Here is a 13,460-nt window from a genome sequence, read left to right as displayed (position 1 = left end):
CTAAATAAAAGAGCCAATTGCTGATCGGTTTTGTCATTGTCACTGCACTCCACCTTCCTCAGCTCCACCTGTATAGATATGCTATGTATAACTTTATATATAATATGTGCTATTTGTGAAGCGCTTGCATACTCACAGCAGTTTGTCAGTGTATGTATTGGCAGTAGCAGCAGCAGCAATAATCAAGAGCAACAGCAATTCAGCAGCATAGCAGATCTATTCCACCAAGATCAAATACATTAACATTGTCATATCCATTACCATGCTAAAATATTCTGATAGTTGTCTTGATAGAACTAAGCATAAATGGACATTCTTATTTATTTATTTTTACACAGCATGACAGCATAAATGAACACACTTTAGTAAATTAACTACATGTAACCTCAATCTTGTGTATTTTCAGTTACCAGTTAAAGAGTAATATAAACTTCATCTTATAAAAACTTATAAAAGGACATGCCATTTTAGACTGACTCTGGGTATATGTTACCTCCCATTCTGAAATGGAAAACACAGATTTTCCCTCTTTCAGGGTTAACATACTCTAGAGTTTTCGTTAAAACTCCTTTCTGAAACAGGCCTCTGCTCAACGTCCTCTTGGCTTTGTCTTGCCATTACAAATGTTATTTATAAATATACAGTTATAGCAGACATAGCTAAACTAATGTTAAAGAGTCAAGAGCCCAACTAAAGCAAGACTGATCGCCATAATGGTAAATACAAACTTTATTATTTTCAATAAATCATCAACATTTAAATCTCTTGTTAATTCTCAACAAGAACTTTTGTAGACATATGAAAGAAATAATGTCAAACTGGTTGGTAAAGTGACTTCACACTCACAGTCAGATGTAGTTCTTGTTTCTCTTTTTTTTCTTGTTTCTCTGTCCTTCAGTGATTCTGTTTATCAGGTGTTCATCAATGTCTGAATTCACTCTCTTCTTTTCATTCACTCTGTCAAGTGGACTATATTAGTGAACTAATGTAGGGAATAGTGAATGAGGGTATAGGGTGTGATTTTGAACACAGCCTCTGAGTGTTGACTTTGAGCGATGTTAACTCACAGAATATTCCTGTAGGCTACTTTCTCAAAAATGACAAATATTACCCAAAATGCATTTTTACAGCAAGGTTTTACATTGTATAATTTAAGAGAAAGAGGAAGTAATAGAAAAAATAGGGGAAATTTGGATTAACTACTGTATACTATATTAATTTGATTATCTTACAACAGAATGCTTGACTCTGATTGTCCGGCTGATGTTTCAAGGTGTTTTTTTTTTTTTTTTTTACGACATGTTTTTTTGTTTTTTTTAAATGACATGGCTAAAGCATTTTCTAAGTTTTGAGGACATTGCAGTTTCATAGCACTTCCATACAGTTTCACATTTCGTATCTCCACCAACAATTCAAATTTTGCATATGTGATCAGCAATTTTAAGTCAAACTTTCATATAGTTGATGGAAATGTGCAGTTTCATTATAAAAAAAAAAAGAGTAATAAAATAATTAAAATATAATGGCTAAACAAACCAGTGCCTTTCAGTTTAAATTATTGTTGAGTGCATGTACAGATAATAACACAGGTGCTCTTATGGGCATAATGTATGCTTTTGTTTGACTTCAATCCCTAATTCTATAGGATAACTGGAAAAAAGCAGTGATCGAATGGAACAAACTTCACCCAACTGTGTTCTTGGATAAGAAGGATTTCAGCACTGAAGTATGTTGTGTTCAAAACTCTTTAAATTTTCTCTCAACAGATTGAAGTGGCTGTAATATTGTAAAACTCTTCTCACACAGGTGATTCAGCTGGATTGTACTCACAGCACAGGTAAAAACCCCATCGACAATGTCTATTTCTACAGAAAGAGGAACCCCACCAAAGCCTTCAAGATTAAGAAATATGAGGTACTCGTACCACTCTGCTGCTCAAGCATTTCAGATTGTTCACCAATTTGAATAACACACCTTTTTTTTTGTTTTGTGAGAGTGTATTACAGTATTAATAAATTAAGCATACTGAATGTTGATTTCTGTGTGTGACTAAAGCCAGGTTGAACTGCAAGATATTGGCACAACTAAAGGCCTTAAATGTTTGTTTCACAGTATTTTGTTTGATATGTGTTAGAAATACAATTTTACTAGAACATAATTCAACATGAAATGTAGATTAGCTAGTGATTTCATGAGAAGTTAGATCATCTTTTAAATGCAGCATATTTATTACTTCTTTTGCTTTGAAACCAAAAATAACTGTGACACTGCTGCATCAATAGGATGAGAATTAAGATAATATAGAGTAATATAATTATATAAAGTTCCAAGTGTCCAACACTAATCACCATAATCGTGAGTTCAAACTAAACATTTTAGGAAAATGAACATCAATTTATGAAGTCAGCTTATGTAATGTTCTCTCAATTTTTTCAGCTGTATTGACAATTCAACATTCAAGGTGACTTTGGGAAATGTGTGAATGCAACTAGGGAAAGATAATTGCAGAACTGGAGGAAATGAGTAAAAAGTCTAATAAGAATTGCCCCGCATTATAACACTTTTTTTTTCTGTGTAAACAAGGCATAGTATGTCAATAGTACAGATTACTAGATTTTTAAGTTAAGATGATGAGTAAAGTTAGTTAAAAAAACTGTTGGATTTTAGTGTAATGGGAGAAAAGGTTGGGACAATTTTAAGGTCCCTGGTTAGCCAAGGTCCAGCGATGTCAGCAGATTCTATGTCACTGTAAAAAAAAAAAAATAAAAATAAAAAATTGTATTTGAGTCGAGCTCTATTGATTCTTAAACCAAAAATTTTACAATAATAGGAAGTTTAAGGTGATTTAAATTCAAATGGTCATAAGATCAAACTTGTTACAGTGTTTTTACAGTATTTTACTTCAGTATTACATACAGAGTCCCAAAAAGACAATCAGGTCAACAGTCAAAACAAGTTTCCTATATCTTTACTGATCAACATATTTCACATGTATCGCAGATATCCAGTTTGCTGCCGGAGGAGTTTACTGAATATGTTGGTAGAGTTTACTACACAAAGAACTCTGACGAGGAGGAGAAGGACGCTAAAGAGTGTTTTGATTGGTGGCGCCGTGACAAGGTGTGTGTTTATAGTTTGTCATTCCTGCAGAATTTGCACACACACATTTACACACATACACACACACACACACACACACACACACAAACACACACACACACACACACACATTAATGTCACACATACACTGTATAATGATGTTGTATATAATCAATGTGTTTTGATGGTTCCAAGACTGCACATTATTTGCTTGTCTTATACCTTCTATAGACTTTGCGATTTTGACAATCCTATAAGATCAATCACACTGTAATAACTAATAAACTTGGGTACGCTTATCTTTGGTCGCAAGACCATGACAACGGCCGTCTTTAAACCTCTCTCACTGTACAACGTAGGACCACTGGAGCCACGGCCACAGAAATCGTCATGATTGTTTCGTAATGCTCATGTTTCGTCTGAGTCAGCCCAAAACAGGCATTATATAAGGCAAGGATCCATTTGTGTCCCATTTTGATTTCATTATATATGCATCCAACTGAGTCTATTTACAAAAAAACAACAAAAAAAAGCCACTTTTTAGGGCCACTTCTTACATGTTTGAATGATTTGAACTTGGTTGGCTAAATTTCTTGTGTCTAAATAAATGTAAAACAGAGATTATTGTGTTTTCACCCACTAATTCTTCAGAGTCCCCTAATATTTTTATTTAATATTGAACTATTTATGGTAAATCCATGGTTTAAAAAAATTTAGGCGTACTTTTTGATTATTCGTTAAAATTTGACAAACCGATTAAAGCTGTTTTTTTTTTTTTTTAAATCAGGCTTTTTTAATTAAGAAAATTGTGCTGTAAAATAACAGTAATCTACTGTTAGTTTATAGCTCTTTCCTTTTTTACAGTATGTTCCCGTAACAATACAGTGGAAGTTAACTTATTTCACTTGGAAAACCATGAAATAATCAAAAACATGACTTTAACTCAAATCTTTGCAGGTCATTGTTAGCTATATTGCTAGCTAACAATGACCTGCAAAGATTTGAGTTAAAGTCATGTTTTTGATTATTTCATGGTTTTCCAAATGAAATAAGTTATTTATGTGCTAAAGTACTTAGCTTAGCTTAGAGATTGTCACCTCATCATCAACTACACAGTTACTGACTTTAAATAAAGCAACATACAGCATAGCACCAGTTTTTCTGAGCTCATCACTGTCTGAAGCACAGGCTCTACTCTTCAGCACAACGGTGACCCACAAAACTAATTAATTAAACGAACAGATCTCTCCTATATCATCTTGTGCAAAATCACATAAAACACTTTTTTCTATTAACTTTCACTAATATTTCAGTGAAATTAACTTGTTTCATTTAGTAAATCTGACCGTAAGAAGCCAAGTCTAATACTTAAAGCAGCTGAGTTGTTAACAGTGTTGGGCACGTTACTATAAAAAAGTAATTAGTTATAGTTACTAGTTACTTCTCACAAATAGTAACGGAGTTAGTAACTGAGTTACATCATTATAAAAGTAACTAATTACCAGGGAAAGTAACTATTGCGTTACTTTAAAAAAAAAATTAAATATGTCAAATAACTTGAATTCTTGATCCACTCTTGCTTATGAAATTTCTCTGTACTGTCATTAAAGAAAATGTAGTTTCATATATATGTTTAAATAGTCCTATGTTATGTTTTAAATTCATTTACTTGATTATGAAAAGTGAACACTATGAGTAAGATGCATCATAAGATGCGCAATATATCGGCAGTCATGGAGTGGGTCAGACATGATTTTGACCACTTCATTAAGTTTTGTTTTATATAAAGCCCCTCTTTAAAGTGAATTTCGTTTTGTAAAAATTGTATCTTAATTTTAATCAATGTTTCATCAACCAATTGCCTGGATTTAATAAATAAGAAGCAAATATAGCACGCAATATAATCATGGAGGCGCGGACGTGATCACAGGCGCGTGAACTGGAGCGCGACTTATAGGCTAAATGAACCGAAACTCAGCGTATAGGCTGCTTGCCTCGCAGACATGGGAAATATATCTATAGAAAGCTTGAAATATCTACTTTAAAGGTGCCCAAGAATGTTTTTTTACAAGATGTAATATAAGTCTAAGGTGTCTCCTGAATGTGTCTGTGAAGTTTCAGCTCAAAATACCCCATAGATTTTTTTTAATTAATTTTTTTAACTGCCTATTTTGGGGCATCATTAACTATGCACTGATTTCACTCGACGCCGCCCCTTTAAGACGCGAGCTTCCTGCCACACGAGCTCTCGACTATATTACAGCGAATTTACAAAGTTCACACAGCTAATATAACCCTCAAATGGATCTTTACAAGATGTTCGTCATGCATGCTGTATGCATGCTTCGAATTATGTGAGTAAAGTATTTATTTTGATGTTAAAAGTTTAATTCTGAGTGAATCTGAGGCTGGGCTCCGTGGCTAACGGCTAATGCTACACTGTTGGAGAGATTTATAAAGAATGAAGTTGTGTTTATACATTATACAGACTGCAAGTGTTTAAAAAATGAAAATAGCAACGGCTCTTGTCTCTGTGAATACAGTAAGAAACGATGGTAACTTTAACCACATTTAACAGTACATTAGCAACATGCTAACGAAACATTTAGAAAGACAATTTACAAATATCACTAAAAATATCATGCTATCATGGATTATGTCAGTTATTATTGCTCCATCTGCCATTTTTCGCTGTTGTTCTTGCTTACCTAGTCTGATGATTCGGCTGTGTGCAGCTCCAGACGTTAACTGGCTGCCCTTGTCTAATGCCTTTTGATAATTGTTGGGAACATGGGCTGGCATTATGCAAATATTGGGGGCGTATACCCCGACTGTTACGTAACAGTCGGTGTTATGTTGAGATTCGCCTGTTCTTCGGAGGTCTTTTAAACAAATGAGATTTACATAAGAAGGAGGAAACAATGGAGTTTGAGACTCACTGTATGTCATTTCCATGTACTGAACTCTTGTTATTCAACTATGCCAAGATAAATTCAATTTTTGAGTCAAGGGCACCTTTAAAATGAAATAATTAAAAACGAAAAGAGTCTGATTATGTAATCCGAATGAAATGTGCATTTTCTCTCTAGGTGTGTCCAGTATATGCGGAGATGATGAGAGTCAGCAATGTCAGCTTCATCTTCGCAGCCGACACTGATTCAGAAAACATTACTTTATTAATAAACAATTAAAATGTCTCCTTGCTGTTTTTTGTCATATTCATAATCATTACTTTTGCCGGTTCTTTATGGCAAGCGTTATGCGTGCGCGTGAGTGCATAGCCTATATTACATAAACGCTCATTATTAGTTTATTCTCTCCAGTATTTAAGAAATTAAATTAATATAAATGTGATTAGTCAACTAATGGCTTAAATAAACAACTACTAGTCGACTAGAAAAACTTATTTAACATATTTTCGATCCAGCATGTCACATGTTTATCGCAGTAGATAGGACCTTCGAACCAGAAAGACACAGTTTACGCTTGACTAAAAGGTTTTTGTCTTTATGCTCAACTAAAGTGAAATAATGAGCATATTTCCACTTTGAGAAACTCGTCTTGCTCTTGCCTCGACTCGCCATGACTGCCGCACATACTTGAATAAATGGAAACACGCCCACAGTGCGTCTTCGTGTTTACAGTGGTTGGCATCCACCAATCCTACAATGCGTCGCTGCTGTAAACAGGTTAGGCTGTAGGCTACACTTCAGCCAAAATTAATTAATTTAAAAAAGTAATGTACAATGCACCATATGGTAACGGTAACGGAGTTAATTTATTTAAAAAGTAATGCGTTACAGTATTAGTTACTGTCAAAAGTAACTGCGTTACTGCCCAACACTGGTTGTTAATGGACGCGAATGCCCTTGTTGATATTCACTGCAGTGTCCACACAGAAGTTAATATGCTCACAGTCATAAATTTATTGTACCGTAACTGCTTTTCATTTCATGTAAGCAAGAATCCAAACAAACAGTCAGTAAATCCACAGTTCCAGTCATTCACCAGTACAGATTTCCTACTTGCATAGCGTGGTATAGCATAACTTAGCGTAGAGGTCAAAAAACATGTGCACCTTCCCTCCAGCAACACCTGTTACCTGAAGGAAGGTTCCCACCTATATTCATTACCCAAAAGTGAGCCCTACAGGACAGAAACTTACATGACAAAGTTTTAATAAAATAAAATGGCTTTTACACTGTTACATTTACAGTTTATTACTGTTTTTCCCTTCATTTTACTGTAATCTACTCACAGCAGAGTTGCCAGTAAATTACTTTTTTGCTACAGTAAATTATTTTACAGTTGATTACTGTTAAATTACATATTCACTCAACAAGTGTGTCCACACCAGTGTGTTAAAGTAACAGTGAAGTGTTGAGATAAGTAATAATTGAGCATTAGTGATGAACACCTGCTGTTAACAAATCACTGAAGGAAAGAGAAACACAAGAACTACGACTGACTTCCAGCCACAGCCTTAGATGAAATCAACTGAAGATAAAAGAAGACATTGAATCTCTCGAGATCTGATTAATCAAGTCCACAAACAGCATTACCAGCTTACTTACAGATTACACTTTACTTATTACACATCACTTCACTTATTACTAACTGACTTTATTTCTGTCATATGTCTACAGAAGCTCATATTGAGAATTAAAAGAGGTTTAGATGTTGATGTTTTATTGAAAACGTATGAGGAGATCAGTGTTTGTTTTAATTGTGCACTTGACCCTTGACTTTTTAACATTTAAAGCACATATTTATGCATAAATAGTTTTGCCTTGCCTTATATAAAACAAACATTCTCTCTTTTCCTTTTTTCTTCTCTCCCATCAAGTGCGAGATCTTGGTCTGTGATAAGGAAGGCAATAAGCATTTGATCACAGGGGACTGTCCTTCATTGGACGACTGTTGTGTAAAAGAGATCCACTCCTGTGAAGTGCGCCGAGGTTTCTGGTACCTCTATGAGGGTCATTACTACAATGAGCCAGAGTACCTTCTGGATCTGGAGAAAAAAACATATTGCAGTCCTGCAGCGTGGGGATCCAAGTCCAATGCTCCTGCTCTTTCTCTTAAAAATGTGAGAAAGTAAAATCTTATCAATGAACCCATCCATCTTTGGCTCTTGGTCAGCTTTAAATCAGGGCTGTCAATTTGAAACATTTACTAAATGTGTATGTAAGTATAATAGAAATGGTGTAATCAATGGTCTGCAACAATAATTTTTTTCTGAAGTTTTTCTCTTAATCATGAATATTTTAGTTTGCATTATTGTAAGAATAAATAGGCTCTCAGCTTGTATATGTGCAGGAATATCAAGGTTAGATGATGAACTATTAGGGGAACTCCCCTCTCCCTTCTCTTCTCTCCTGTGTTTTGTTAATTACTACACCAATTACCCTGCATGTCTGTGTAAAACTGAAAACAGGACATGATGCAGAAAGCTGGGAGTATCCTGACCAGAGAACATCTGTTTTTATTTCTGTTATTATTCTCATATTATCTCTACATGATGTAATGTTTATTCTCATTGGATGGTTATTACACTGCACGTCATATTCATGTATTAGATAAGAACTAACTCAATAATAGCAAAACACATACATAATAATTATTGACAAAAATTAAGATTGTTCAGATATTTCACAGGAACCTATATTTTGAGCTTATGTATTCATTCATTTTTAATAATCAGTTACCTTTTATTACCATATTCAGTTTGCTGTCAGTTTATTTTTTATGTAAAACCCTAATTAGAGGCTATAAAGTTTGAGTAAGAGGGAATTTAAAACCGTTACATTCAGACATCTTGAGTTCGGCTATTTTTTGTTATACTCAGCACATTCATATACTTGTTCCTTACCGTTTATTCAGATTTTAATATTTTCTACAGCAGTGTGTGAATGTAGGAACTGGAAATCTTGACAGTTTGAAATACTGTAGTACAAGTTTAGTAATTTACAAGAGTTTTAGTACTAGTAGTTTAACTCCAATGTAATCAATAGTATTCAGTAGAAGTAGAGTATTTGGCAATGCATTTGTACCGAGTCTAATTCATCACATTTGTATTACAGTTAAAACCAATAAATTATACACAAAAAAAAAAAAAATATATATATATATATATATATATACACTTTCAGTGTATATTGTCTTTTTATAGTCTTTCAATCCATAATAATGTTATATTTTTAATGAAAATCTATAGTAAATCGCAAATGTAGTTTACTTTAGTTGTTGATGTTTGTTATTTTGGTCAGAGCTGATAACATAAGATAGTTATTATATCAACATCAAGAGGTTAACCAAAAATCATCAAAATATAATTAACTGGGCTGGAAATCTCATGCAATATGTGTGTATATATATATATATATATATATATATATATATATATATATATATATATATATATATATATATATATATATATATATTAGGGGTGTAACGGTACACAAAAATCACGGTTCGGTATGGGTTCAGTACAGCAGGGTGAGAAAACAAAACATTTTTTCCTCTGTTTTTTACTAAACAATGTTTTACTGAATCAACTATCTCTGTCTTTAAATTTATTCAAATACAATTAAAATTTTCTCAAAGACCCCCTGTGGTGAAAATCAAGTTTTTAATGTTGTTTATATGTCTATGTGGTGTTTTTAATATGTTTTAAGACAAACCATGTGCAAATTCATCAGTCAGCACCATTGCTGAGTATTTTATGTTTGAAACTGCAGTAAACCAAAAACCCGCGGTTTGAAATCGCTGGTGTTTGTGACGTCACAGTCTACCTTGTAACCAATCACAACAACGTGCCGGCAGACTTTAGCATATCATTAACTATGACTGCGCTAAAGCAGGAGAGTCTCGAGAGAAGCCAGGTTATCTTTTCTGTTGATATGATAAAATTGTGTAGATTTATCAATATAGCGAGTCTATTACGATGTTATGATGAACTATAAGCCTTTCTCCACTGATGTTCAAAGCGTTTGTAAAGATACTGATTGTGAGAAGGCAGCTGTCTGACTCTGAGATGAAGAACAGGAACGGTGTGTGTAACATTAGCAACACATTATTAGCTGTTTGATAATGTAGTCAAGCAAAAGGCTTTCATATTAATTCATATTAATGAATGACAGAACCATCGCAAGGGCTGTGCCAAGTGTGTGAGCGCATAGAGGCTCATAAAGTGACAGCTGACTTGAAGTAAAGCCAATAAAGTTCATGTTTTTGTTCCTCGAAATATTTTAATACTATAAAACATGGCTAAAACAATATTGCTCTGAGCGTGTGACCGTGATTCGTGTGCATATGTCATATAAATTCTGATTTTGGCCTCTGGAATGAACCACAGATATCAGCCGACCTGATGAGTTCAAGTAAATACGCTGGAAATCCGCACTCATCCAAGGATGTGCATTTATTTAATGTACGGAGAAGACACGGGCGCCTGCAGGATTTCATCTGAATGTTTTTTAAATCTCTGTTTTTTAAAACTCCAAAAAGCAACGAAATTTTCAAACATCCATTTAGTGCATGTTCACAGAGGAAAACGGCTGCTTGTTGTCTTGATACTGTCTGTTTTACTGAGAAATCGCTTCAGGTGATTCAGTGAGAGAGCAGTTCAAACAAATGCCAGTGGATTCAGACCCTTTTGCAAAGGTGTTTTACCAATTCATAATTTAAAACACAATTTAAGTGTCAGAAATTAAACTGAATATACGAAGCGAAGCAAGCTTTTTTCTTAAATATCCACAACATAAACAAAAAATTGCTCGTCACTATAGGAACACTAGTCTGTCTGAGCTGGCGTGAGTGAGTGGAGGTGGGGCTAATTTGCATATTCATTTATTCGTGTATATTAAATGAGGCAAGGTTATAGAGTTACATTCAAGCTATTTTAAGGCATGAAGAATTTTTTACAAGAAGATTGTTATTTCCGACAACCTGGAAATGAACATTTCTTAGAATTAATGAACAATTAACACTGAATGTTTAGATTAGATAAACTTTATTATCCCGAAGGAAATTTGTCTCGGACACATACAAACCAGTGACTGCTGCTTAAATAAATAACTTAATACATATGTACAATACATGCACGCACACACACACACACACACACGTTCATTTTTGTGAATTGTGGGGACATTCCATAGGCGTAATGGTTTTTATACTGTACAAACTGTATCTTCTCTCCCCCTACACTACCCCTACCCCTAAACCTAACCATCACAGAAAACTGTGCACACTTTTACTTTCTCACAAAAACTCATTCTGTGTGATTTATAAGCCTTTTGAAAAGTGGGGACATGGGGTAATGTCCTCATAAGTCACCTCTTCTTGTAATACCTATGTCGTACCCATGTCATTATGCACATTTGTGTCCTGATATGTCACAAAAACGCACACACACACACACATGTTTGTTTTTGTGAATTGTGGGGACTTTCCATAGACTTCAATGCATTTTACACTGAACAAACTGTACATTCTATCCCCCTACCCTGCCCCTACCCCTAAACCTAACCCTCACAGGAAACTGTGCAAACTTTTACTTTTTCACAAAAACTCATTCTATATGATTTATAAACCCATTTACATTGTGGGGACCGCTGGCTGGTCCCCACGATGTAGGTGAACTCAGGTTTATATTACATCATGGGGACATTTGGTCCCCACAATGTAATATAAACAAAAGCGCACACACACACACACACACACACAAACTGCCATCAACCAACTGGGATCTGAAATTATTTTTTGGGCCTGTCTAATAATAGTTTCATTTTAGACCGCATAAAGTGTGGGATGCTGTCTAACTCCCATTATTTTCATGGCTGTCTGTGTTAGCTGTGTGATCTGGGCTTTCAGCTGTACACTAAGGTTGCCAAACCAGGCTGAGATGCCATACCGCAAAAGACTCTCAATTACAGCACGATAGAAAAGAAGCAACACTTTCTGGTTAACACCAAAGACCCTCAACTTACGTAAAAAAAAAAAAAGTCGCTGTTGAACCCTACATCAGATGTTTTCTACCTGAGCACTCCATGCCAGTTTGTTATCAATATGTATGCCCAGATATCTGTAGGAATCAATCTGGGCTATATACTGGTCATTGGCCAAACAGGTTAATTGATTGTAATATTAATTTTATTACATTAAGTTAATTTTATGAACTGATCCAAATATTTATAATTAATTATAACTAGTTATGATTAATTATCATATTTATTTTGAGCTAATTTGCTACATCCTTCTTTTCTTCCCTCCCATTCCCTTCCCTTCTTCATCTACTGGAATTGCACATTGAGGAACATGGCATTAACATTTAGGCCTTCTTTATCAGCACATTGAGACAAAAATGATTCCATATCCTCTTGCCACTGAAACAACCATTTCGGAGGATTCACCCCCTTGGACCTTCCTGAGGGCATTTGTTGGTCATCATGGTTCATCTTCAGAAATGCGGGCTCTGTCGCCTCCCCACGAAACATGTCACTGTGATTTTGCACCTAGTACAATGCTGTATAAAGGTCGCTGACAACTGTTGGTTGTTGCACCTGGATAAGACAATAATGGCACATAAACTAATTTAACTATTTTTCCAGCATGGAAAATAAATAAAATAATTTACTGTATCAGTGTCCTCTTTAAGCACAAGTGTTCTGCTGGGCGACAGTTTGATGGTGGATTTACAATTATATTTAGTCATTTAGCAGACACTTTTCTCCAAAGTGACTTACAAATGAGAATAGAAGCAATCAAATCAACATGAAAACAGCAGTATGTAAGTGCTGTGTAAGTCACAGTTTAATCAGTAAAGTGCTCGTAGCAAGGATATTATATATATATATATATATATATATATATATATATATATATATAGAGATGGAAAAAGAATAGAAATTGAAGAAAAGATAAATAAATAAAAAGTATGTGCGTAAGTGCTACTATTTAGACACCCTATAGATAGGCTCAAGGGATTCCTGAAGGAATTGGGATGCCTCTTCTGTAAAGAATGCAAATTTCTGTCCATGTCTTTGGAAAACATGAAAATGTATATGCACTATTTGTATAACATCTTTCTAGTGACTAAATTAGGGCTGGTCCGAATACCATTTTTTTGAGCTTTGAAGCTTCGATAGCAATCAACACAAGAATATTCAAAGCTGTGGAGGGAGGAGGCTAAACATAGTCTTCGCTCTAATAAAGGCAGTGTAACAAGTATGGTGCGGCCCCTTTAAGATTCAAAATTGAAAATCAAATACCAACCCACCGAACATATTTGAATATTCAGGTCCAGCCCTAGACTAAATAAAGCCAAGATACTGAAATTTTACCTGTAGAGTCTG

The 13,460-nt window shown here is 34.6% G+C and overlaps 1 protein-coding gene across 1 annotated transcript in view; it reads left to right on the top strand.

Moving 5' to 3' along the window:
- LOC137036102 (uncharacterized) overlaps positions 1-9,438 on the top strand; it is an 81,524-nt gene extending 72,086 nt beyond the window's left edge. Inside the window, exons 28-31 of the mRNA XM_067410071.1 lie at positions 1,646-1,726; positions 1,807-1,914; positions 3,001-3,120; positions 7,946-9,438. Coding sequence (XP_067266172.1) covers positions 1,646-1,726; positions 1,807-1,914; positions 3,001-3,120; positions 7,946-8,200 — 564 coding nt within the window. The 3' untranslated portion in view covers positions 8,201-9,438. The remainder of the gene's footprint in view (positions 1-1,645; positions 1,727-1,806; positions 1,915-3,000; positions 3,121-7,945) is intronic.
- Positions 9,439-13,460: the final 4,022 nt, after the last annotated feature.

This window comes from Chanodichthys erythropterus, chromosome 14 (genome assembly GCF_024489055.1).
Source record: "Chanodichthys erythropterus isolate Z2021 chromosome 14, ASM2448905v1, whole genome shotgun sequence".
Taxonomy (NCBI): domain Eukaryota; kingdom Metazoa; phylum Chordata; class Actinopteri; order Cypriniformes; family Xenocyprididae; genus Chanodichthys; species Chanodichthys erythropterus.
Note: the sequence above shows the minus strand (reverse complement) of the source record. Positions and strands in the feature narration are given on the sequence as shown.